The sequence below is a fragment of the Perognathus longimembris genome, chromosome 4 (assembly GCF_023159225.1).
Source record: "Perognathus longimembris pacificus isolate PPM17 chromosome 4, ASM2315922v1, whole genome shotgun sequence".
Classification (NCBI taxonomy): Eukaryota; Metazoa; Chordata; class Mammalia; order Rodentia; family Heteromyidae; genus Perognathus; species Perognathus longimembris.
This window is the reverse complement of record NC_063164.1, coordinates 55,499,560-55,525,939: the sequence shown is the minus strand read 5'-3', so window position 1 is coordinate 55,525,939 and position 26,380 is coordinate 55,499,560. Positions and strand designations below refer to the sequence as shown.

At 36.8% G+C, this 26,380-nt stretch overlaps 1 protein-coding gene across 2 annotated transcripts in view; it reads left to right on the top strand.

The window, feature by feature from the left end:
* Xirp2 (xin actin binding repeat containing 2) overlaps positions 1–26,380 on the top strand; it is a 69,867-nt gene that overhangs the window by 25,638 nt on the left and 17,849 nt on the right. For both annotated transcript variants that reach the window (XM_048345295.1, XM_048345294.1), the window contains exons 3-6: positions 2,969–3,103; positions 24,570–24,656; positions 25,021–25,093; positions 25,854–25,987. In XM_048345295.1, coding sequence (XP_048201252.1) covers positions 2,969–3,103; positions 24,570–24,656; positions 25,021–25,093; positions 25,854–25,987 — 429 coding nt within the window. The remainder of the gene's footprint in view (positions 1–2,968; positions 3,104–24,569; positions 24,657–25,020; positions 25,094–25,853; positions 25,988–26,380) is intronic.

Sequence of the window (26,380 nt, the reverse complement as noted above, 5' to 3'; positions counted from 1 at the left end):
GCTCAAGTGGTAGAGTGCTAGCCTTGAGCAAAAAGAAGCTCATGGGCAGTCCCCAGGACCTGAGATCAAGCCTCAGGACTGACAGAAAAGAAAAGAAAGAAACACAAAATGATAGTAAACCTAAAAAGGTTCAGAATGTAACTTTCTCCATTATTCAGTAATTAATAATAATATGATCAGGATATTTAAAACATGATGCTAAGCCAGGCAAAGCTACAAGAGTGATCAGCTTAGCAAGAATACCTTATTCCAGGTGTGGCCACACACTGGGTTCTGAACAGACCCTGCCATCTTTTTTTTTTTTTTTTTGCCAGTCCTGGACCTTGGACTCAGGGCCTGAGCACTGTCCCTGGCTTCTTTTTGCTCAAAACTGGCACTGTACCACAGTGCCACTTCTGGTCTTTATATATATATATATGTGGTGCTGAGGAATCGAACCCAGGGCTTCATGTATACGAGGCAAGCACTCTTGACACTAGGCCATATTCCCAGCCCCTGATCCTGCCATCTTACATGGGCAACTCTTCCTTCACAAGGTGAGCTGCAGGAAGTCTTAGCACCACCACATCTCAGCAGTTTTGTTGATTAGTTCTTACAGCATGACTCAGTCTCATACAAAAGAGAATAGTGTAAGATTAATATTGCTATGAAAACAATCAACTGTTAGTACTTTGCATATGTAATGTGGTCTGATTTCCAAGCACAATTCTAAAAAAAATAATGGGAATATCTGGGATTTAGTATGTTTTGTGGATGAGGTGCAACCTGTTCAGTATGGACTTTGGTACTCTTATAAAAATGCACTCACTGAGAAAAGAATTTAGTCATTGTAATAATCACTAAAGTCTGCTAGATTATTTTATATGATTTGTATATTGTTTATAGCTGCTTGAAACAACAAGATTTTTAATGATTACTTCAATTTCTATAATTTAACACTTACATATAATTTGCATTTGATATGTACATATAATTTGATCTATTATGGATGATCATTTATGCAGTACAAATGGTAAATAGAGGAAAAGAACTATTGTATCCTTAAGTTATATTTATTTTCTATTTTCTCCATAATTTTATTAATATCTGATGTGTAAAGGGATTTAATTTTGACATGTTTATATAAACAATGTACCTTGATCAGATCCACTTCCTCTATCCTTGTCCCAGACAACCCAATCTTCAAACCTGGCTTAATTGTTCCATTTTTGCATAGGTACAACCATATTCACATTTTTTCTCTACCATAACCTTCTCCTACTGGCAATTACCCCTTTACAGGACCTACTTTACAAATCATTCATTTGTAACAATAAGTATATCTTTCTATTCCTTTACATAGTCCAAATTTCCAAAGGGATTCCATATTTTCTCATGACCTTTTCATGTATCAAATGGAAATACTTAATGAGCATTTACACTGAACCTTTCTTTCAGACTTCGAGAAGATTTTTACCTGCTCTGTAGAAGAATGCAGGCACAGCTTTTCTTCCCAGAGATCAATGTGCATATTTTGAAATGTCTGGGTCCACTGATGTGGGAAAAGTTATTTCCTTGGCAATGAAACTTTAAAGTATTTGCTGGTAATTCACATAATCATGGATATGATTTCAGTTTACAATATTCTTGAGTATATGAAATCCAAACAAACCCTAAGGCAGATGTATTGTTAGTTATCCTCTTGAAAAATAAATTATTTGAGTGAAGATTCCAGGATCTTAGAAGTCTGTAGCCTGTGGTATGGTGAGCTCCACTGCAGTTATTTTCACAATCTTATGGCACCCGAGGTTGATATGTCAGAACTGGACTGGACCTCAGGAGTCCTGGTTTGAAGTGGTACTGAATCTCCCCCAGGCTGCAAGCAAACTGGAACCTCATGGCATGGAGTCTGTTTGCTTGAGTCATTTGCCTTGCATGCCTGTTGGACTCTGCAGTGTGTTGAATCTTCAGTACCAAAGTCCTGAGCAACCCTGCACTTGTGGAGGAGGTATGGGGACCCACAGCACTCCTTGTTGCTATTCAAGTTGCTTCCAGTGCTATGCAACAAAATTAGTTTTGTCAATCATAAAACTCCTTATATGGATTAGAACCCATTCGTAGCTAAATCCACCTGATTCTAGCCTGTTAGTGAACACACTTAGTGTCTGGGACTTGTCAGTCTTACAGTCAGGTAGATGATGCTTTCTCTGCCTGTTCTTTAAAGCTTGTGATTAAGAGATGTGTTTCAAATTTCAATACCCACACACTTATTCTAATTGTAAGAATTTAACAAGCTGTGTTGTTTTTAAATATAATGTTTTTTTTAGTTTAAACTGTGGATAATATCCATATCTCACAGAATAGTGAGAAATATAAAACATACTACATATGCACACGCATGTATATATGTGTGTCTGTGTGTATGTATGTATGTATGTGTGTATATATATATATACATATTTGTATATGTCTTCCAGTGCTGGGTCTAAAGCAACTGTTATTATTACCAATATCAATATCTCAACAAAGGAGATATTCTGATTTTTTTTGTTAAATTTTGTTAATATTTAAAAATTACAATAAATTTTGAAGTAACTAAAATGATTTTATTATATTTTTTCTTAGAGTTAAAATTGACACCATTATTCTAGTATCCACAAATACGCTTATACTTTATTAAAGGGATATATATATATATATATATATACTTAACTTGATCTAATCTCTAGGCATCATCTATCTGAAATAAGGAGAATCAACAACGTTTTTATGATTCTTCCGGTCATATATGAAAAGACATAAATCAAACAGGTTGCAAAGTCTATTTTAATAAGGTTTCCAGAAAAAATCCTACAGAAATAATTATATATCTATAAATATAATTAATATATAACCAGTCTATAATTGTCAGCAGTTATGAAATACAATCCTAGAATCACATCCTGCATGTGTACAAGGCTGACATTTCCTTTTTCTTGAATTATCCTAGGTGATGGAAGAATCAGAAGTATGCTCAGTTCCTGGTGGTTTGGCTACGGTGAAGAAACATTTTGAGGATGAAATGATATCCTCCTGCAATGCCTTTTCTCAGTACCAACACCAACACCAGAGCAGATCTGAGAAGGTAATTTCTGTTATTCAGAAAAATCATGTATGGTAGATTTTTGTCACCAATAGAGGTACTCTCCTTCTTTGGTGGTAAAGTCTATTCTTCATTTAAATTTTGCCAATGTTTTAGGAAAGTATCTTGAGAGCATTTTGATTGCTTTTCTTGGTTTTCTGACTTGGGACATTTTGTTATATAAATGGGGCTGCAGTAGCTGCCCTTAGCTTCTCATGTCTCATATACAAAAGAAAATAACACTTGTCAGAACATCAACAGGAATGTTAAGACAAATGTTTGTATTGGATCTCTGCTTGTAGATTATAATTTAACTAATCATCTACTGATTGTTTGCATAGATGAAATGTGAAGCATTTTTAGCTGTTTATTATAGGAGGGATTTTTATTTTCTTTAAAATCATCAAAAATTCATCAGTAGAATGCAGGTGTTACCCAAAGCCTCACACAATGAAGCTTCTTTATAAATGTTATCTTACTTAGAATTTGTTTCCCATTCCATGCCTTCATTATCATAGATTACCAGATATTTCATGAAATATAAGGGTTTTTTGAACATGAGTTTTTAAGTAGTAAAACTCATCAGATTGAGTACGGCAAGTGGAAAATACAATTTCACTGTAAACAGCTGTACTTAAGCCAATGTTTTCTGTGAGAAAGGAAGTCATTCGTGTATGAAACTTTGTAATGGGAAATAAAAATGGGTGTGTTTTTATCTTTCTAAGTACATGGGATATATAGAGAGTCATCTAAATTGTAAATGATAAGAAACTGGGTGGTATGTGTGACAAGGGAGATAGGGATACAGCAAATAGAGTAATTAAACGTCTCATATGTGAATGATTGTGTTTTTGTTCTAGCTGTGTTTGAAATATGAAAAATGTTCAAAGTACCTAGCTCAATAAATATATGGAAATATATCTTCCTAATGTTAGCTAAGGAGCCATCATACAAATAAGAAATTAGGGCTGGGTATGCCTATAATCTAGTATATAGTTGTTGCAACATAAAAATCTGAATGAATGCTATGTAGATATGTAAGTGAGTTCTTGAACAATACATAAATATCATGACGTAAATACCTTAAATGACCAATTCCACAGAGTTCTAGGAATGAAACCAGACTTCATCTTCAGGACAGACTATAGAGATTTGGGTTCTGGGACTTGGACCTCTGAATTTCTGCTACCATCTCATAGACCGACCTGTGATGAAGTAGGTCCCTGTGTAGCATTCTACTGTTTTTATCTTGAGATTCTAAACAATTTTAGAACAAAGCACCCCACCTCTTCATTATGCTCTCCATCTGGCAGGTTCTGTAGCCATATTTGATAGTAGAGACTGACACTATATGCCCTAAAAGATTCATTTTCAGATTGGTGAGTGAAGGAAGCTGATGAGCCACCTGCTTTTCTCATGAAGTTATTATAGAGACAATATGCCAGAGAATAATTTGTGAGATGGCATCTCATTGTTTCTGAAAAGTAATACTGTAAAAAACAGAAAAAAAGTGCAAATTTGCATGAACCAAGGAAAAATTCATAAAGCAATAAAAATGTAACTTATGGAAGGAGGTTTGATTTAAGCTCCAATGGTAAGTTAAAGCTGGCTTATACTCATTCTCCAATTATTTCAAATTCAGAGAATTTTTAAATTAATTAATTATTTTTATTGTCAAGGTGAAGTATAGATGGAATACACTTACATACATTACCAGATGAAAACATGTTTTCTGCAGTATTTGAGATCGTTTTCTTACTGATCCTACACAGTACCCAAAGCACATTTATTTTGTGGACACAGAGTAATTAGTATTAGTGTGAAAATAGAGTTCAATTACAGCAAAGAAAAATTGTGTTGGATTCCTGACAATATGTATTTGTTTTTACATTTAGAAAATAATTCATAAGGTATAATAATCTCTGCTTCTCTCCTTCATAATGTAATAAAATCAGATGTTTTGGGGTCATTTGGTAACAGTTTGGAGATCAGCGATTGGCATAAACAAGTTTTAAAAATTAAGCTATCTCCCAAGATTAAAGGTTCCGTCTGTTTATCATGGATTAGAGTGCTTTGTCCCTGATGAAAAGGGAGTCTGAAATAGAAAAGGAGCTGCAGGAAGACATGGAAACATCCACTTACTCGAGACATTTTAAACAAGATGATGTCCCATTTCATGCCTTATGATTTTGTGATCTAACAGCAGTAACACTATGGGTTTGCAAAGGATCACTATGAAAATTGGACAAGGTAGCCATTCTGGGTCCCTGGGGAGGTGGAGAGGTGGTAGGGTGAATTATACTTCCTAAATAGGGCAGGGAATTTGGATTGGATCACCTACTAGTTGGTACTAACAGTGATTAATATCACTATTATAGACTCACCCAATTGGGTGTAAAGGACTCCCAGATGCCCAGCCCTTTCTCAAGCATTACAAACAGGTATATCTCCTGTTGATATTTCATTTGACATAAATTGTCAGTTTTGTTTTGTATTTTACGATGGAGTGTTTAGTGTTCTATACCAGTGAAAATGGGTCAACCTCCAATGCTAGACTGCAAGGGATGGCTTAAAGAAGGATATTGTTTCATTTCATCATTCATTTAGCATGTTAGGTTTCAAAGGAACATTCTAAATAATCCATTCTCTCGACATCAAATGAATATCTCAAAATTTTACTGGAGCTGATGTTAGAATACATGTGTTGTGAATGTGAACCTGAGTTCCCTTCATATGTTCTTTCTATGATTTCTAACATTTTAGTTTCCTTCCTCTCTCTTCCTTTCCATATTTAACAGTTTATAAAAATATCGTTTGTATAATAAAATTCACTTACTTTATGAGTATAACTCAATAATTGTTCTATTATCAAAGTAGCAATGTTCCCAGAACCCACTTTTCAAATATTTCCAAACTCCAAAAACAAACTTTGGATCCTGTAACATTCTATAACTTTCCAGGTTTAGCTCTCATTATTTTATGTGAATTTCCTCTTTATTTATCTTGCCAATTTTTATGCAGCACTGAGGATTTATAATTATGTTAATTATAGAGCCCTGGAAACCTCAACTTTTGGTCCAATTTTTTTTTCTCTTTAAGTTGCTCGAGAAGGAAAGCACAGACCAGTGGTAGAGTGCTTGCCTCATAAACATGAAGCCTTGGTTTCAATTCCTCAGCACCACATATATAGAAAAAGCCAGAAGGAACACTTTGGCTCAAGAGGTAGAGTGCTCGCCTTGAGTGAAGAGAAGCCAGGGACAGTCGTCAGGCCCTGAGTTCAAGCCCCAGGACTGGCAAAAAAAAAAAAAAAAAAAAAAGAAGAAAAGAAAAGAAAAAAGAAGAAGAAAAATGATAGCACAGTTAGAGTTTCAAATATTTTGGAAGTAATTAGTGTAATCCAGGGCATAGAATACTATTTTGATGTGAAGTTTCTGCACTGAATCCATGTCAAGAGAAAAAAGCATCCCTGACCTTTACCCTGCTGCCAACTCAGATCTCCGGGGAGACAGGGTGCCTCTTTCAATCTATTTCTGCCATGGCACAAATCCCAACATGAACATGTGGAGTCTGAAAGATTAGGTAGATTAGGAACTATCTGTGAACAATTTCAACTCCATGGAAAACCTTTTTGGCAGCTTGTGACAGACATTATCTGACATGTGTATATTTCAGATTCTTCAAAGGTGACCTGTAATTATTTTCTAGCAAACTATATGTATTTTTATCACCTCAATGTCCATCCAAATGGCAGCAGTGTTTGTCATATGTGCTTTAAAATTACCTTTAGTGTCTGCCAAATATAGAAATTTTCAAGGTCCTAAATTGCCACTAACAGCTCCAACCTGAACTAAATCTCTGTCCACACACAAGGTTCTGACCAAGTGTGTATTTTATTGTCTTTTAATTATGTGGATTGTGCTTCAATGATCATTATGACTTCCAAGAATCAAAATAAATCAGACTTGAGTATTGAATAGGCCTTTAACCCCAGAAACTGACTATCTATGTTCTAATGGGGAATGAGCCATTTATCACAGTCTGGGTTCTGTTATTATGAGAATATCATAGACTGAGTAATTTGTAACCATTAGAAATTTACAAAAATTAGAAAATTACTCACTAGCAATGAGGGAGGTTAAGAATTCCAGGTGGAGGGGGCGGGGGGAAGAATTCCAGAGGGCTGGGATGTAGCTCAGTGGCTAAGTGCTTGCCTAGCAAGTGTAATGTCCTTGTTTCCAGACTCAGTACCAAAAACAAAAACAAAATTCCAGCATCAATGTCTGGAAAGTCTCTTTCACCACAATATGATATGCAGACAACAAGAGAACCAATGTGGGTGAGGGGGGAGGAGAGAGAGGAGAGAGACAGAGGGAGAGAGAGAGACAGAGAGAGACAGAGAGACAGGGAGACAGAGAGAGAAACAGAGATGACAGAGACAGAGGGAAGGAGGGAGGGAGGGAGGGGGAGAGAGAGAGAGAGAGAGAGAAACAAGCATATAAGGGAATGAAGAAAACTCATTTATATGAGTGGGAACCTTATGATCTACTTCTGAAAGGTCCCATTCCCCAAACCATTACGATGGCAACTAAACTGTAGGTGAATTTTTGAAGGGGATAAAAATAAAATGCCTCATCATCTACCATTTCGCACACAGTGGGACAATGTAATACAGTCATGTCAAGAATAAAAAGACAAGACTTCCTGAGCCAGGCACCAGATGGTGGCTGATGGAGAATCCAAGGTACTCAGGAAGCTGACATCAGAAAATTGTGGCTCAAAGTTTGCCTGGGCGAGACTCCTTATCTCCAATTAACTACCAAAAAAAGCAATGACTGGAGCTGTGGCTCAGGTTGTAGAGTGCCAGCCTGGAGCAAAAACAATAAGGGAGAGCACTAGTAACAGCAGGGGAACAACATGTTGTAATTCCTTCTAAATCTCTTACCTATACCTAGACATACTATTACCTATGCTTATACATACATACTAGTTGCTCAGTAAACATGGGCTATGGTCATTAGTAAGTGTTGCATTAAAGCCAACAAAGAGATAATCAAGTTGTAATAATTCTATAATTAGGATAAGATTCACCAACTATTTAGTCTTTGTGAAAAAACAATGAAAGTTCCTCACACCATAGTATTCTCTTCAATTCTTTCTTTAGGTCTCACAGGCAATACTTTCTCAGGAGTGAGGTAAATAAGTAGAAATAGGCTTAAAATGAGTTTCTTGCATATACTTTGGGCATGTGTTGTAGAGTAGTTAGTAGCTCTGGTAAGTGCATTTTTTTCAATGAAAATGCCAAGTACTCTTTCAAATAACATGTATGTAATGTCATGTATGATAGAAGAGGATGAGATGTAAAAGGATATGTCCCAGCCATCCCAGGGGACCATGCAGAGATGATCACAGACAAGAGAAGAAGGTTCATAAGGTTTTTTAGTGGGCCATAGTTCCCACGGGAGAGGGAGCTACATGGCATCTGCACCTTATCCTAGTGGCAGCTTCTCTCTCTCTGGGGGTAAAGGGGAAGTAGGTAGGTAGTGAGTAGGAGTGGCTCATTAGGTATGGGTGGATCTGGGGGCTAGTGGGAGGAGCTGAGGACCTGAGGCTAGGGAAATGCGAACATTCCCCCATTTGTTGTTTATTAATAACAGAGGAGGGGTACCAGGCTGGGAGTATGGGCAGAAGTTGTTTCTTCTGGAACTACTTCCTGCTGTAAAGGGGCAAAGTAGTCAGGGGTCCCTGATTTGTCATTTGGTACCATCCAAGAAGTATTTGTTTGACAGTTTGGTTGGTAGAAGTCCTCATTTCCACGAGAATGGTTATCAGGGCCAGTGGGTGTCATGGTCTCCTCTGGCTACCTCCTGCAGCTTGGGTACATCAAGGAGTCACTGGGGCTGGGGTCTCCAGGGTCCAGATCTGCTCTGGGAAGAGCAGTATAGTAAGAGGATGGCCTTGAACTGCAAGTTCCCAGGTGGCATCCTGGGTGAGGGATGTTATCCTGTTAAAAGAGATTTTGAAAATGTCAGGCAAAAGGCTGACAAGTTCACAGGACCAGTTAACCTGAAAGACATGGGAGAACACACCCTGGGCACAAGCCAGAAAAGTTCCATTTGGAACATAAGCCCAATTGTGGCCCATTACAAGGAAGGAGTTATAATTGGACTGGGGGCAGGAAGGAAGTCTTTAGGGATAGTGGACTGGTTGGAAGTACCGAGTCAGAGGCAAACACACACACACACACACACACACACACACACACACACAAATAGCAGGTAACAAAGGCAAGAATGCAAGTTTCTGTCCAGATGGAAAATGGACAGGTATGGACATTAGGTGGGGTAAACAACTATTCCTCTTATCTCCTGGCTCTGATTAGTTTTGAAAGGGCAAGTTTAAATTGACTCCATTTAAGATGAGACTTCATCTCCTCTTACTCCTCTCCATGGTTCCTCGTTGTCAGGATTGACCTCATCCTGAAGGTCTAGGTGCTCATTGCTCGGATAGCTTGTCCCAGTTGGCATTCACAGGGTTTGAACTCAAGGCCTGGGCACTGTCCCTGAGCACTTCAGCTTGAGGCTGGTGCTCTACCACTTGAGCCACACACGGTGCTGCTTTCAGCATTTGGCTGGTTCTCTTGAGCCAAGCTTCCAGTCTGGCTCTTTGCTGGTTAGTTGGGAGATGGAGTTTTCAAGGGATATTTTTTTCCTGCCTGGGCTGGTTTCGAACTGCAATCCAAGGAATCTTAGCCATAAAAGCCCCTTTTATTTCCAATTAAAGCAACAGGAGAACAATAGGAGTAGTGCTTACCTGTAACTTGTTGAGAATTGACCAACAAATACTTGCCAGAGTTCTGCTGTAACACTTAGAGAACAGCAGACTGAATGAGACCCATGTGTCATCAAATCAAATCATATCATTTAACCTTACCGGCAGGTGGAAGACAACACAAATGAATAACAATCAAGAGGGCAAAGGGTTAGCACAACGTAAAAGTCTCAGCTTCAGTGGATCTGAAGTAGCTATGTCTTCCATCACAAATCAGCAGACCTTGTTAGACATGTGTGATGGAGACAAGCATGAGAGATAGGTTGGATCTGGGCAGGCTGTAGTGGCATCTCTCAGAGTCCCCTGAATAGATTGTCATACCTCCTGCTGGGTTGCCTGCAAATTTCTACACAGACTGGTTAAAGACATTTGAAATCTAGAGGGCTTGGGCTTTTAACCATCTTCCTAGTCACAAAATGCACACAGTTTCTGAGACATGGAGAGGGAAGACACCAATGTTACCCCAATGCAACCCTGTGGCCACCAAACACAACTCTGGTGCTTTTAACCTTGGAGTAAGTCTCAGTTGCAACTCTGTCATGATAGGTCTGCTATAAGCCCAACTCTAATCTGGGGTGGGGGGTTCAGAACCAGGGCAGGAGCACTCTGGGCCTGTCAAAATCTTCACAGGAAGACCACCAGTGACTCCTAGATTCCCTGAGCAGTTTTCCATGCAAGAGAGAGAGCATAAGGAATCAATAGTGAAACCAGGCAGTTTGGGAGCAGACTGTGGACGCAGCTTCCTGTAGCCACGGACCACCATAGTCCACGCAGCTAGCACACATGTCAACCTGCATCCTATAAAGCAAAATATTAATCCTGGGTAAGGAAAATCGAGGGCAGCAGCCACGTTTGCATACTTGTTCCAAAATGACTCTGGTCCCTTGATCTTAAAGAATTTATGAGAGCACAAGAGAGAAAAATGGAGAAGCAAAATCTTAGTCTATACCAAAGAATTGTCAGGATCAGATCTACACTTGACTTTTAGCATAGATGGACATAAAGAATACCACACTTGTTTTACATCATTGTAGTTGTACCATGTGCTGTGTATTTGAACCTTTTGGAGTATTTCTTAGACATATTTGCTTGCACCCAAACATGATCAGTTTGGGTTTATTTTTTGTTTGTTTGTTTTTTCAATTTTTTATTATCAAACTGATGCACAGAGAGGTTACATTTTCATACGTTAGGCATTGGAAACATTTCTTGTACTGTTTGTTACCTTGTCCCTCATACCCCCCTCTCCCCTCCTCCTTTCCCTTTCCCCCCCTGAGGTGTTCAGTTCACTTACACCAAACAGTTTTGCAAGTATTGCTTTTGTAGTTGTTTGTCTTTTTTTTTTTTTTAACCCTGTGTCTCTCAATTTTGGTATTCCCTTTCAATTTCCTAGTTCCAATACCAGTATACACGGTTTCCAATATACTCAGATAAGATTACAGAGATAGTGTAGGTACAACCACAGGAAGGTGATACAAGAACATCATCAATAATAGATGCTACAGGGCTGGGGATATAGCCTAGTGGCAAGAGTGCCTGCCTCGGATACACGAGGCCCTAGGTTCAATTCCCCAGCACCACATATACAGAAAATGGCCAGAAGCGGCGCTGTGGCTCAAGTGGCAGAGTGCTAGCCTTGAGCGGGAAGAAGCCAGGGACAGTGCTCAGGCCCTGAGTTCAAGGCCCAGGACTGGCCAAAAAAAAAAAATAAATAAATAAATAGATGCTACAGATACACATGGGTCGTTGAAAGTAGTTACAACTGTGTTATAACAAGTGTTTCCATAACATGGAGTTCATTTCACTTAGCATCATCTTATGTGTTCATAAGGGTATAGCTATTGGTCCTTGTGATGCTCTGCTATGACTTGCCTAAACCTGTACTAATTATTCCCATAGAGTCCATGTTTCTTTGGGTCTGGCTCACTTCACTTAGTATAATTTTTTCCAAGTCCTTCCATTTCCTTACAAATGGGACAATGTCATTCATTCTGATAGAGGAATAAAATTCCATTGTGTATATGTACCACATTTTCCTGATCCATTCGTCTACTGAGGGGCATCTGGGTTGGTTCCAGATTCTCACTATGACAAATTGTGCTGCGATGAACATTGTTGTGCTGGTGGCATTACTGTGATTTTGTTTGTGGTCTTTTGGATAGATATCCAAAAGTGAGGCTGCTGGGTCATAGGGGAGTTCTATATTTAGCCTTCTGAGGAATCTCCAAACTGCTTGCCAGAGTGGCTGAACCAGTTTTTTTTTCTTTTGGCTTGGAGTCTGCTGATAGGAGTCAGGATTGCCTGCAGGCTATTCACTGTGACTCCACCCACAGGCTGCAAAGATCAGTTTAACACAAGACGTAAAGTAAGTTAAAATAGTGGTCAAAAGCAAGTACTTTTGAAACCATGATGCCAGTTTTTACATGTTTTACCAACAGACAGACAGAGAAACAGACATACAGACAGTTGTGCACAAGCTTTGGGGTGCGCTTATATATATTTTTTTAATTGGCCATGTAAGTTTTCTGGAATTCCAGTGGCAAAATAATATTATTTTGCCCATATTTTAGAACCACATGGTCAGTTAAAAAACAAAAACTTTTCCAGCAAACAAAAATTTTCAGATTATCCGGCAAGGAAATGGAGAATCCACATTTTGAGCAACCAGTTCAGCTCCAATGGGGAGCTCAAGTGGGATGCTATGACCAGAGAAGGTCCAGGAGATCGGAGACAGGACAGGAACAGAACACAGACACATGGCACGGTGTAAAGGCAGTGGAGCTGGTCAGAGCCTTAGCAGGCTGACAGCAAGACACCTTCACCCCCAGGCCTTTGAATTGCAAGGCCACAGATAAGGAGTTCAGGGTGGAAGGCAGGATTACTGGGAGCTTGAGTCTCCACATCCCTTCCCTGCCTTGAGGAATTTGGCACGCCCATTACCTGTGGGATGGGTGGGCTTCCACTTCCAAAAGTTCTTTTTGGAACCTTGATGGAACCAAGATGGCACTTACTAAAATCAATTCTATTGTCCACCACGTGGTCAATGCTAGAGAAAACTTAGGATTTAGCCAACAACAAGCAGAATTTAACCGAATCTCCAAGCTTAACAAACATCAATAACAAGAACAGAAAACCTTTCTTTGTGTCTTTCAAAGCAGATGTTAAACAAATATTTGTACCTTTGGAAGCTAGTACCAGCCCATCCTATGTCACAGGCAGGCAGGCAGAGTTTAGAGAGAGGCAGAAAGAGAGAGAGAGAGAGAGAGAGAGAGAGAGAGGGAGAGAGAGAGAGAGAACTCCATCTTCCCAAGCGCTCATAGAAGTTATTTAAGTACTGTAAAATATTCCAGATTTGTAAGATTGGGCTCAAACTTGAGCAGCTTTTAGATTGTGCCCCTCCCATGGTAAGTGATTAGCAGAGCTGAGGAGTTAAATACCCAGAGTCCTCAGTATTACTCTGGTCAGCTGAAATGTAGAAAACAATCAGCAGTGAGGTCGTCACCCCAGTTGCTGTGTCCAGGATCAAGCTTGGATGCTATGGTCACCTGGAGTGGGGCTCAGAACTTGGCGCCAAGATTTTTTCTGTTCTCTTTTGTGTGGCTCTGAAGCCACAGCCCTGTGATCCTATGGTAAATCAGAAAATCGGATCCTGGGTTCGGCACCAATGAAAGGATATGTCCTGGCCATCCCAGGGGACCATGTGGAGATAATCACAGACAGGAGAAGAAGGTTCATAAGGATGTTTATTAGTGGGGCCATAGTTCCCACAGGAGAGGGAGCTACATGGCGTTGGCACCTTATCCAGGTGGCAGCTTCTCTCTCTGGGAGTAAAGAGGAAGTAGGTAGGTAGTGAGTAGGAGTGGCTCATTGGTATGGGTGGATCTGGGGGCTAGTGGGAGGAGCTGAGGACCTGAGGCTAGGGAAATGCTAACAAGTTGGACTTCTCAGTAGGCTGAAGAAGGCAATCTGCATGAAGTCCCTCTCCACAGGTATACCCCACCCCAAAATATCACCAAGAATATGTAGCATTGGCTTTTGATGATTGCTTTATTTATACTATTGTTATAAGATGTATCAAGTAGAAAATAATATAATAAGTGTACAAATTGATTCAAGCAGAAGAGAAAGGGGTTAGTACCTTACTTAAGTAAAAAAAAGAAGAGTTGGGGAAATAATGTTTTTTCTACTTCTACTAGCACATTGGGCACTGTGAATTCTCAGCACATTTTATTTAGTGTATAGAAGCAGAAGAAAACAATTTATAAAGCAAACAAACTACTTCTACCTCACATATTATGTTTGGTGGATTTAGAACAATGAAGATACAAGTATTTGGGTAAAATGTAACAAATGTTTGCCCAGCGTGCATAGCAGTGACTAACAAAATCTGTTTGCCAGTGAACTGTCTTAATCTGATGGAGGTTAGGAAATTTTCCCATTTCCCTCTATATAGCCAGAGGTTACACCACAGCCTTTCCTAAGTTCAGTCACAACGGTGAGTCTCCACTTGGTCTCAGGTGAACATAGAAACAGCATAGCTCTGTCCTCAAGAAGAAAACAAATGGGGCTCATAGAAACACTAAATATAACGGGCTTACACTAGTAAGAGTAAAACTCTAATGTCAAAACTTTATTGCTTTCTCTTCCATATCTAGTCCTGTAATTTGCTTATTTTCCGCAGTTAATTTTCATTCTTAGGGTTGAATGGTGGAAAGAACAAAATCAGATTCACTGTTTAAGGCCAACTCCAAATCAGAAGGCCAGAAGTTTGCCAAATAAAGCACAATGGCCTCCATCAATTACCGTCTATAATACACATATGGGCCATACCTGCAGGAGCTGCTGTATGCAAAATTCAATTTGATCTCCATGACTCATCCCAGTTCTTGAGTATGCCATACAGCAAACCAACTTTGCCCTGTAAATAAGTATAACTTGGTTATCCTTTTGATGGCCTTTTAAGTGAAAAATACAAACCTTGATCCAATTATGAATTTGTAGGTTTATATCTCATAAATTAAGTTTTTCTGTACCCTTGCATTCATATCTGTCTTTTACCATACTTGTGATATTCTGTTCATTGCTGCCTGCCAGAAATGCTCAGAGCTCTCTTGTTTAATCTCTTCATCTCTGGCCAGTACTCACTCTCCTGCTGTGAGTCCTTGCCTCCTCCCTACACCCAAATAGTTCTATTTGTCATGGTTGCATCCCACATTTCTTTGTAGAAATGGAATCTATAGAAGGATAACCTAAGTACCTTACCTTATTGGAGTTGTGAAATATATTAACTGCATTTACAAATGTCTAGACATAGTACAGAGAAAGCAAAAGCATAAAACGAAAGGAGAGCACATGAGGATTTGTATTTCACAGGATGAAAGTGTGACTTTCACTAGTTTTTCCTTCTTCTCTAATGGCTGCATAACTCTAATCAGCTATTTGGTCTAAAATCATGTCTGCCCCATACTCCTCACAGAACGGCCCCCCTTCCTCTCCCCGCTTGACTCCAGCTTCTTTGTACTTGGTCCCCAGGGTTGCAGGGACAATGGTTTTCAATGGATGCCCTCTGTCTGCTGGCTCCCACAACTCTCAGAGCTGAAAAGGAACATCTTTTCAAATTGTGTGACACATCACCTCCCAAGCCTTCCCTGACAGTATAAGGATTTAGAAGCAGATCATCCTCCCTGTTTGGCTAGGTCATGAAGTTTCAGTGGAAACTTGCTGTATCAAAGCCCTCTTCCACATGGACTGGAATTTCCATGGATACCTTGACTAGTTCTGATGAAATTCGATGGAGTATAATCAGAAGTCAACAATGCTAAAGCTCTCCTTGTGATTCCAGTAAGAGCTGGGTCGGGTACCCAAGATTTGTTATTTGAGTTCCCCCCCACCCCACTTTTCATATCTAATCTGAAACTTATCACATTCACATCACATCCACATCCTTTCAGAAAGATAGGTCTTTCTGCTCCTGTGTTCATATTTATTGCAGCCAAAGAATAGAACTTATCGTTCTGGAGAATGCAAAGAAGACAGGGCCTTCAGGGACCTTGGTGAAAATCATAGCATCAATCAGCCCAAGAACTAATTTGTTGGCTACTCCAAATTCAGTCAACATTTTTATTCACAGGAAACCACATTGGAATAGTGGGGTTTTAATAATTAACTTACTTTATTGTTATTATAGAGGTGATGTACAGAAGGATTACAATTACATTAGTCAGGTAAGGAGTACATTTACTTTCAAACAGCGTCTTCTGTTCTCTAGTCACATAACTGAAATAGTGGTATTTTATAAATGATATATTATTATATTAAAAATAAGCTAAATAATAGAATGTTATGAATTACAGGCATGTTAAAATATGAAATTAAACCATTAGAACAAACTTTTTCTTCAGTTTGTTAGACTGATATTCCAGTAATTATTTAAAATATACCCCTTATTCTATGTTGTGGTCTTTTTAGAAATTTGTCTTCATGGACTTATACAACCTCTACAATTAATGTCAGTTGACTGTATACTTTTTTTTTTTTGGCTGGTCCTGGGGCTTGGACTCCGGGCCTGAGCACTGTCCCTGGCTTCTTTCTGTTCAAGGTTAGCACTCTACCACTTGAGCCACAGAGCCACTTCTGACCATTTTCTGTATATGTGACGCTGAGGAATTGAGTCCAGGGCTTCATGTATACAAGGCAAGCACTCTTGCCACTAGGCCATATCCCCAGCCCCGACTTTTGACATTAGTATACCACTGATATTGCTTTGGAAAATACAGAGTTCTATACTTAATTATAAATCAAAAACATAATTAATCTAATATATAGTGTCCATCAACATTCAGATATTGACATAACTAAAACAATATGTTGTCTTTCTCTGAGATACAAGAAGATAAAATATAAAGATTGTCTTCTAGTGTCTGCTAACAAAACAATAATCACATTACTTTATAGCCATATAATAGCCAGTAACCTCTGTTGTCCCCAGATGAAATTGATGGTAATTGCTAACTGTCTTCTGAGGTGTAACTGTACGGTCTCAACTACAGTCACTTGGAATTTGCCATTTTCAATCCTGGCCACAGAACCTGTGATATATATGTTATCCTTGTGTTGAATAGAGGGTATGTCTCCTCCCTCGCCTGTAGAACAAACACTGCAGGCCATTTCAGTCAGTTAATATAAAGGGCAAATTCATTCCCACCCACACTTTGCAGACACAGACAGAATGCATCATCTCCTGGTGTTATACAGACTGTACTTAGTCTGTATATTGACTGTACACTGAGTCAATCCCTTTGACGTTTTGAAGCAAATAATTAATTGAACTAATTTTCCTGGCACTTGAGTCCCTGAGGTTTCAGAATATTAACATATGGATGACGCCCTAGACCTGATTATAGGAAGCCAAAGCTTCAGTGGATGATACAAATATACCTAAATAGGATTGGGTTACAAAAAAAAATCTTACTTCTTTTTTTTCTACAGTTCATCATTCATCTTCCCAGATAGAATTTGCAAGAGCAATGTTTCCTCTACAAGAGCTCCTTTTATTCTTAATGGCATTGTGTGCCTGCTGTTTCTACAGACCTATTTGTTCTTATACACATTTTCAATTTCATTTTGAGAAGACAAGTGCATTTACATTTATATCCTTCAATTCTTGAAAGTAAAATGAGTTGGGATTGCTGTAGGAATGAAGGAGTGGTGTGTTCTCATCACAGAGCTGGGCCATTGAGGGCAGTGATAACTGAGTTCTTTACCCAAGGCATACCATGACAGCACAGCAGCCCCTCAACCCTTGTACAGTGATCTCAAAAATATTTGATTCTGAGAAAGAAGTGAGATCAGTTTTTTGTTCATAATGGAGGCTTATATACTTTATAAGAGGAAGTGGGAATTTAGGACAAGGTGAAATAGAAGTAATGTTTTGTGTGGTTTTTTTCCCCTCATTCTTCCATCCAGAGTCTCATACTAACAAAACCTTGATCTTTGGTAGATCACATCAGACATAATTCTAAAGTATAAACTTTCTTACATGTCAGTTAAACATACTGTATTTAAATTTGTATGATTAAATTGCAATTCAAATAAATACCAGTTCTCAGATTTTGGTATTTTGTGAGAAACAAGGAAAATAAGACAACAAAAGAAACAATTAATATTGTAGAATCATTATGTCTGTAAAATATGAAATCTGCAAAATGGTTTTTTCACAGTTACTTTTATGAAAATAGCGTTTTCTGTCTGTATTTGACATCAGAAGATATTATTAGCTCTTTCTGCTTGTTCCATATTTCTCAAAATAATCCTATCCTCATGAATCTTTGAAAATGATTGGATTGATTCAAACTTGTCTATTCTTCAGTTAGTGATTAATTTGCATAATTACAAACAAATTATGGTGCTAGAAATACTGGAAAAATACAAGACTTAAGAAAAGGAAGAGGCACTGAGTTTCTTTCCTTTGTACTACAGTGTGGTAGAGACATGTTTGAAACATCCTTCATTTTTTTCAGCTTCTGAATAAATAACAATGTCACATAACAAGGATATTACTTCTTCCAGCAGCCTTTTCTGGGACTATTCTTTAGCACTCTAGTCTAAGTTTTTAACCAGACATAGCAAAAAATGTGTTCATCTACTGTTTTTAGCAATGAACAATGAGCTGAGACTACTTCATTGCCGACCATGTCAGAACAGGGCATGGAATGATCATCATAATGCAATTCTCTCTCTCTGTGGTAAATTCCTCAGATTCATTACTTCTCTGGTGGAGAAACTTGTATGAATTAATGGATTTTCTTTCAATGATAAAAATCTGAGTTTAATTCTATAATGGAATTTAAAAAATTGTTAAGTTTATATACAGAGGAGTTACAGTTATATAAGTAAGGTTGAGTACATTTCATTTTGAACAATGTCACTCCTTCCCTCATTTTCTCCCAGTTTTTTTCTTCTCAACCTCCTTCCTCCAAGCTATGCATTCATTTCCAACATAGTGTCAAGTTAGTATCACTGCTGAATTAGTTCACCCTTTGTCCACCATTCTGTGCTCCCCCTCCCCTCTCCAAATCAGATAAGTTTACATACAAGACAAAGGGTACAGAAAACAGTGACAAAGGGAAAAACAGAGTAAAAAACAAAAAGTAAAATTGAAACACCTCTTGTTTTCATTTCTTGGAGTAATTTCAATAAGCATAGTTTTATATGATTATTGGACATAACTATTGAGCCCTTGCAATCCTCTTCTAATAATATCCTCCTTTTGTCTCACTGGATGAATGTTTAGAGTCCTGTTTAATTTACCGTATCCACGTGTAATATTTTGCCTCCCACTATCCATTGAGTTTACTTGTAGATTTTACTAAGTATTACAACTGAGGGAAACCATGCAACTAAAGTTTTCTTTGGATCTGTCTTACTTCACTTAATGTATTTTTTCACATTTTTCTATTTCCTTACTAATGGAGAAATGTCATTTTTTTCTGATAGAAGCATAGAATTCTATTGTGCATATAAACTACATTTTTCTTGATCCATTCATCCACTGAGAAGCATCTGGATTCATTTCATGTCTTGGTTATGGTAAACAATTCTGCAACGAACATGGTTGCACTGGTGGCTTCAGTGTGGCCTGGTTTGTGGTCAATTGGATAAACGTTTGTATAATATAATTTTATTCTCTAGTATATTTCATTGATGTGGCCTCAAACTACTGTGATCCACTGTTGATATCTGTGCATCTTTTACTACTGATTCCTAAAACATTAGGAAAATATCTGACACAAATAAGTTTGCAACAAATTAGTAATGATAACAAACATAAAAATAGCAGTAATGTGCCCAGTTTTAACATATTATAAAGTTCATCCCCAGAATGACCTTCTGAGATAGTACTTGTCATTTCAACTTTGCTCTTGTTCTGCTGTTGTTTTTCAAAAAGAAGCATACATACAAAAGATCTATTTAATCTTCTCAAGGAAAATGAGAAAAGTGAAACCAAGGAAGGCTGACCGATCTCTTATATTTCTTTTTTAAATTTTTTATTAGGTTGGTAATCATTAAGTACTATGGCAGGCGCAAAGAATTCATTGAAGAATATGACATTGTTTTGCCCTTAAGAAGCTCATTCTATCAGAACAACAGAAAAATAACAAGTAATTACAAATGCAATGTGATGCATGCTACGGTAGAAAACATTAAGGAGGTTCACAGGAAAATGATAAAGTTGTGATAAACTTTAGTCTGGGTGAAGTATAGTCAATAGGTACATCTGAAGGAGGAGACTGCTTCATCTAAGGTTTGAAATGATGTTTCATTCATATGAGAAGATTTTCTAGGCAAAAGTACAACTTATGCAAAAGGTAAGAGAATGTGACACATTTGTGAATATAGTGAAGAATAATGGAAGCATAAAGGTGGAGGTGGAGGCAGAGGACAGATAATAGAGAAATGATATGCCATGTTAAAGAATTCTTCCCTTATTTTCAGGCCATCAAGAACCATTGAAGAAATTTGAACAAGGGAGTATGATGAATAGATATGCCTTTAAGAAAGATTATTGTGACTCTAAGAATTGAAATAAAGGAAGTTAGTGCTGGATGGAAGAAGATAAATTAAGAAACTTATGGAATGGTTTAGATCAAATATATGAGAACTTAAATAGGTCAGATGTTCTGGGTTAAAGAGGGCTGTGGCTCAGGGGGTATTTAAATAGCCTTAAATAGCATATTCAAGACACAGAAATCAATTATTGCTAAGAGACAGGAAGAATTACTGTATTTCCCTATCTTGGTTTCTGTTAATTAACATAAGAAGCTTCTTTCCTCTGGCTATCTTTTTCTATATATCTTCATTTCCTTTTCAAACTATTTATGCTGAATTTTACTGCTCTTAAAATTCTAGCCTCTTCTAATGTACTTTTGTACTTATTTATATCCTAGTTTTCCTTTGATTTTAAGGTTCTTTCATCTAGGTTGAGTTGAAATATTATGTACAAATATATCGCTAACATATATCTACATAAAACCCTCTAGGAAAAGTTTCTTATTTATTGCAAATTAAACATTTTTATGTAGGCTGCATTTTGTGTTTGTCAAATAAATTTTGTTATTTATATAACTAATACATTTGATGACCCAGTTGAGAACTTATTGCTAATGTATTATTTTTTAATGAAACTTCAGTCCTTTTAGACTTTGGCACTTTGGTTCGAGAAATAATACTTTTAGAGAGGAAGAGGATAATCAGAGTTCTAGAAGCTGAAGCTGTCATTGCTTAGTCAGAAATGTCCCTTTTGAAAGGGACATAAACTAAGTACTTACATTAAAAATGATATTTGATCTCTGTAGTAAATTATGACCAAAACCTGTTTTAATAAACAAAGAAGGAGAACTAATTGAATTACATATCTCTCAGAAAAACATGCAATAAATTTGTATAAAATTCCTGATCCTTCCTTGTCCATTCACAACTCTTGTCTCAAAGGCATATCAAACTAAGCTGAGCCTCTCTATAATAATAAGTATAGGTGTAACTTGTAAACATGACATAGATAGATAGCAGGTATATAGACAATATCTATCATATAGATGATAGATATTCTTCAATTTGATAGGCAAATAATACAGATGTGTACTGACAACCATAGGAAAGAGGAGAAATACTAACCCTAAGAAAACTCAGGAATGGTCCCAAGGAGCAAAATAATGTTTGAGTCAAGCCTTCAAGAGTATAGTGAGTGTGGAAAACTGAAGCACAAAACCAAGGAATGTCAAATTGGATATTACAACTGTCATTATATAATTTTAAAAATAGAGAAAACTTAATACAAAAGAAAACATTTTCATTTAAATATATGCAAATCAAGGCAAAAACAATGTATCAAACTCAATTTTTATGCTCCTCACTTAAAGAAAAGAACTCATTATTCTTTCACTCATTAAACCCATTGACATTTTTGCCAAAATAGCTAGAATGTGTTGCATTTTATGACCGTTTGTGAAAGTTGACATTAATATTAATGCACCCTAACTCTTGGTAGTTTTAGTAAGAATGAGATTAATTATGGGTAAAATAGTTGAATTACTGAATGTGAATTTCTATTTTTTCCACACCAGTAAGACAGGAATCTACTATCCTGCATCTTTCCTTATACATTTTCTACTGAGTATACTTAAAAGAGTCACAATAAGAATGAGGCAAATTTTAAAAGTTTTTCCTTTTCCTCACTCATTTCGTTGGAATAAGTTTGAATTTTATTAGTAAAAATTTACAATGCTGTTTTCTGTAATGATAATACAATGATAAATTAGTCAAAATGTGAGGTATTTTGTTTCCTGAAAAAAAATCCTTAGATGTGTATACCAGCAAGAGATACTTTGTAATATACTTCGCTAATGTATGAAACTATATCAGATTGATGCAAGCCATGTAAACACCACAGTATTCTTCTATAATTGTACTGCAGTTTCTCTCTTTGATCTCAAAATCAGAGCATAAAATTGTCTTTTTTTACATACCTACATGAGATGAGAATAATGGGTTTAAGTGTGAGTTAATGCTTTCCCCAAGATTACAATGTACAGTGGGAGGGAGTTGGTACTCAATCATTCATTCCTGGTTACTAGTTAATACACCTGTGAACAAAACAGCATTTTTATCTCCTGAAGCTTGGTCTACCTTAGATGTAATTTGCAACAGCCAATTTCATGAATCACTTCCTGTGACTTTATATGCAATGTTCTGACCAGCATTGTTTATTATATCTTATTTGTGTAATTTGAGTTCTGACAGTATTATAATGATCTAAGCTTTCCAAAATCCTACACTCTATATAGATACCAAAAATTGGGAATAAATTCAGATTTGAAATCTAAATGCATCTTGGAAACAGAATAAATGACAGAAACAAAACCTTACATTATTTTTTATTTATTTATTTATTTTGTGGCCAGTCCTGGGCCTTGAACTCAGGGTCTGAGTACTGTCCCTGGCTTCCTTTTGCTCAAGGCTAGCACTCTGCCACTTGAGCCACAGTGCTACTTCTGGCCATTTTCTATATATGTGGTGCTGGGGAATCGAACCCAGGTCTTCTGTATACGAGGCAAGTGCTCTTGCCACTAGGCCATATTCCCAGCCCAACCTTACATTATTTTAAGGCAAATGTCATGTCAATTATTGCAACCAGGGGGCAGTAAAGTTGATTCATTAATGGTAACTTTTCAAACTAAAGTACCAATTACAATTCCATTTTGGTAATAGTATATAAAGCTGAAGTACAAACTTCAAACTATAAACTAAATATATGTACATTTTTACTGCTTGTGTATGGTCTCCTATGAGGAAAGTTTGTTTATGCAAATATTTTTATGCTTATACACAGGTTTTTTTCACTTGAGAAAATTCACACTAAAAATTTTTGCCTCTCCAAAATTATAACTTTTGAAATACATGACAATTTTACTTACTTATAGTTAATAAACTCCAAATGTCAAAATGTCTTACACTTTCAATACAGCTATAGAAATTAAGTTTTGTGGATGACAAAAAAGCTTATCAGCTGTGCTGCACCTACAGAACTACATTTCTTTTTCTTCCTATTCACATTCATGTCACTTAACTCTATTCCTTAAGTATGCCAGTTGGTGGCAGGTGGCAGAAATTTAAATTGCTATGGGTATCAGAAAGTTTGTTTGTTTTTGACAATATGGTGTTAAATGTTGGGAAATGATGGAACTGTTAGCTTGAAAAGTATATTCCCCAAATGAAAAGACTAGTCACTGCTTTGTCTTAGCCAAATAGAATGTAAACTCAGAGATGTCAGAACTTCAGATTGGAAATGGAGAGGAAGAAAACAACAACAACAATTTCTGTAGTGTTAACGAATCTAAAACCATATCATTTTGTAAGTCACATGACACGTAAGTACTGTGCAGCAGGCAGGTCGGCTTGCAGAGAGACATGTTTCAGTAGAAGTGATCATGTGCACCACAAGGAATATTTTGGTTCTGGCCAGGATTTCACTGTCTTGTGCTATTTGACTGTCTACTTAACTGGTACTTTCCATTTCTCTATGTCTAAATATGGAAGACATAGAATAATCTCATTGTATCCCTTTACTTGGAAAGATTTTGTCATTTGCACCTATGTATTTTTTTCTGCCAGATATCTTCATTTATTATTGTTCCCACCATCACAGTACTAATGACTCCCTTCAATACAACTTGATTGGGAATATTAGTATAAAAAATCTGATTCTTTTCAACTCAAAATTATAGGACATGTACATGATTTTATACGCTTTCTTAAGGAAATAAATTGTTCATCATTCCATCCGTTTTTTATTTCTGGCAAATTGAAAGTTATAATGGAATTAATTAGAGGAAATCACTATTTTTTTCAGTCATTCAATTATTCATTTATCAAGTGAATTTTAATTAAAGAAACTTTTTTAACACAAGCTATATGGCAAAAATATTATCTAACAGCATTTGAAATATATAGATTATACAGTAGAACTAAAATTATTCTGTATAGAGATAAGTTCAGTCATTAATTAAATGAGTTGTAACCTGAATTTCAGATTGGCAGCCTATGTCTCATCTTCTGTTTTACTTGCTTGCTTACTCATTTTCAGGAGGTAATGCATCACAGCCTGGATATGAAAATGAATGAACAAGAAGCTTCCAAAGGACATGGAAATGACATTCTCAAAACAGAAATGGTAACTACTTAAGAAAATACTCCTTTCCAAATGATTTCCAGAATAGTACAGAAGTCCTGATTCTGTTGTGAAGATTTACTTTTATTGACCTTCAGATATTAAGTACTAAGTACTAATATTTATCTCCTCCCCTATTTGAGTTGGAGTCATTTTAAAATTAAGACAAATCCTAGGAGTATCATTACACTTTGATTTCCACTCAGATAGTTTCTGTTAACATATGAGATCATGAATTCAAATCAATGATAAAAACTTAACTAGCTTATTTCAATGTAAAGCCCTAGATGAAAATTACTGTTAAATGAAGACTATTATCTGCATTGTTCAAACGTTTGTCATTGTGAAGAATTACCTTTACTCACAGGTCTCCCATCTTGAAAACCATGCTGAGGAGATAAGCAAAACTTCTCAGTTCCAGCAATATGTTCAAGAAACAGGTAAATGTCTGGGATTATTGGCTCTGATAAGTCTTTCTCCTGTTTGAGGAAATTTAGGGCTTATGATTTGTTGTCAAAAGGAGGTACAGGAAAATGTTCCTACTGATGGTTAAATCTTGTCCATAGTAAGAGTTGAAATTGTTTCAAAGCAGTTCATTATCTATTACTATGAAGTATTCATCCCAGTGCCCAAAAGATGATGAAGTAACCACTTGCAAATTCCATTTTGCCTCAAAGATCTACAATTAAACTTGGTACTTTTCAAGCTCCTAAACAATATAATTATCCAGGTTGTATTAACTTAGTAATAGACTTAAGCAATATTAAGTCCAGTTCTCCAACCTACAGAAAGGAGCTTAGACTTGATTTCATAAATCAAGGAAAAGTTGTCTTATAGGAAAAAGAATTTTGCTTCCCTAAAGAGATAGAAGGAAAGATTTAATCTAAATCTCTCACAAAATATTACTTGAATTAATTACTGTTTACCTTGGTCTTACTGCTGTGCTTTTCTTTTAAATAACTTTTGTAATTGTTTCGTGCAGCTAGAAGTAGAAATTTTAGAAAACGTTTCCATCCACAAATGCCTACTAACATTTTTCTTTCTTTTTTCCCCTTCTTATGTTTCTTGTTATAATCCTAAATTATATATGCATGTATATTTCTTGTATCACTTAATTTATGTTTGGAGGTGCTTCTATTAGCACTGTCTTTTATCCCACTTTTTTGCATTCTAATACCTCTTCTCCTCTTATGTTTATAGTCATCGACACACCTGATGATGAAGAGATTCCTAAGGTTTCAGCCAAGCTCTTAAAAGAGCAATTTGAAAAATCTGCTCAGGGTAAGGTCCTCTATGCTGACAAAGAGACAACATCCCCAGCCAAGCAGATTAAGGTAAAGAAAATTGTCTACAGAGAAAACATACTAAGTTTAAAATCATATTAATTGCAACATCAGATTTTAATGTATAAAAATTCCAAATTACTGAAACTTGAGAATTTTTTCCAACAAAAACAAAAAAACTAACCTTTTCTGTTCCATAATGAAGATATTGATCTACATGAGAGAACAAGCAGAGTAAAAGCTTTTTCAATCCATCAAATGAGGAAAGAAAAAAAGTATGCTCTAAAGTATATCACTAACATTAAAGTAATTAAGTCAGTTTTAAATGTCATATACTTATTCTGTTCTGCTTAAAATTCCAGAAATAATGAAACAACCCTCAAAAGAACTTCAAGATACTTACTATTTCCCTATCGATCATTGCATGGTACATTTAGTAAAAAG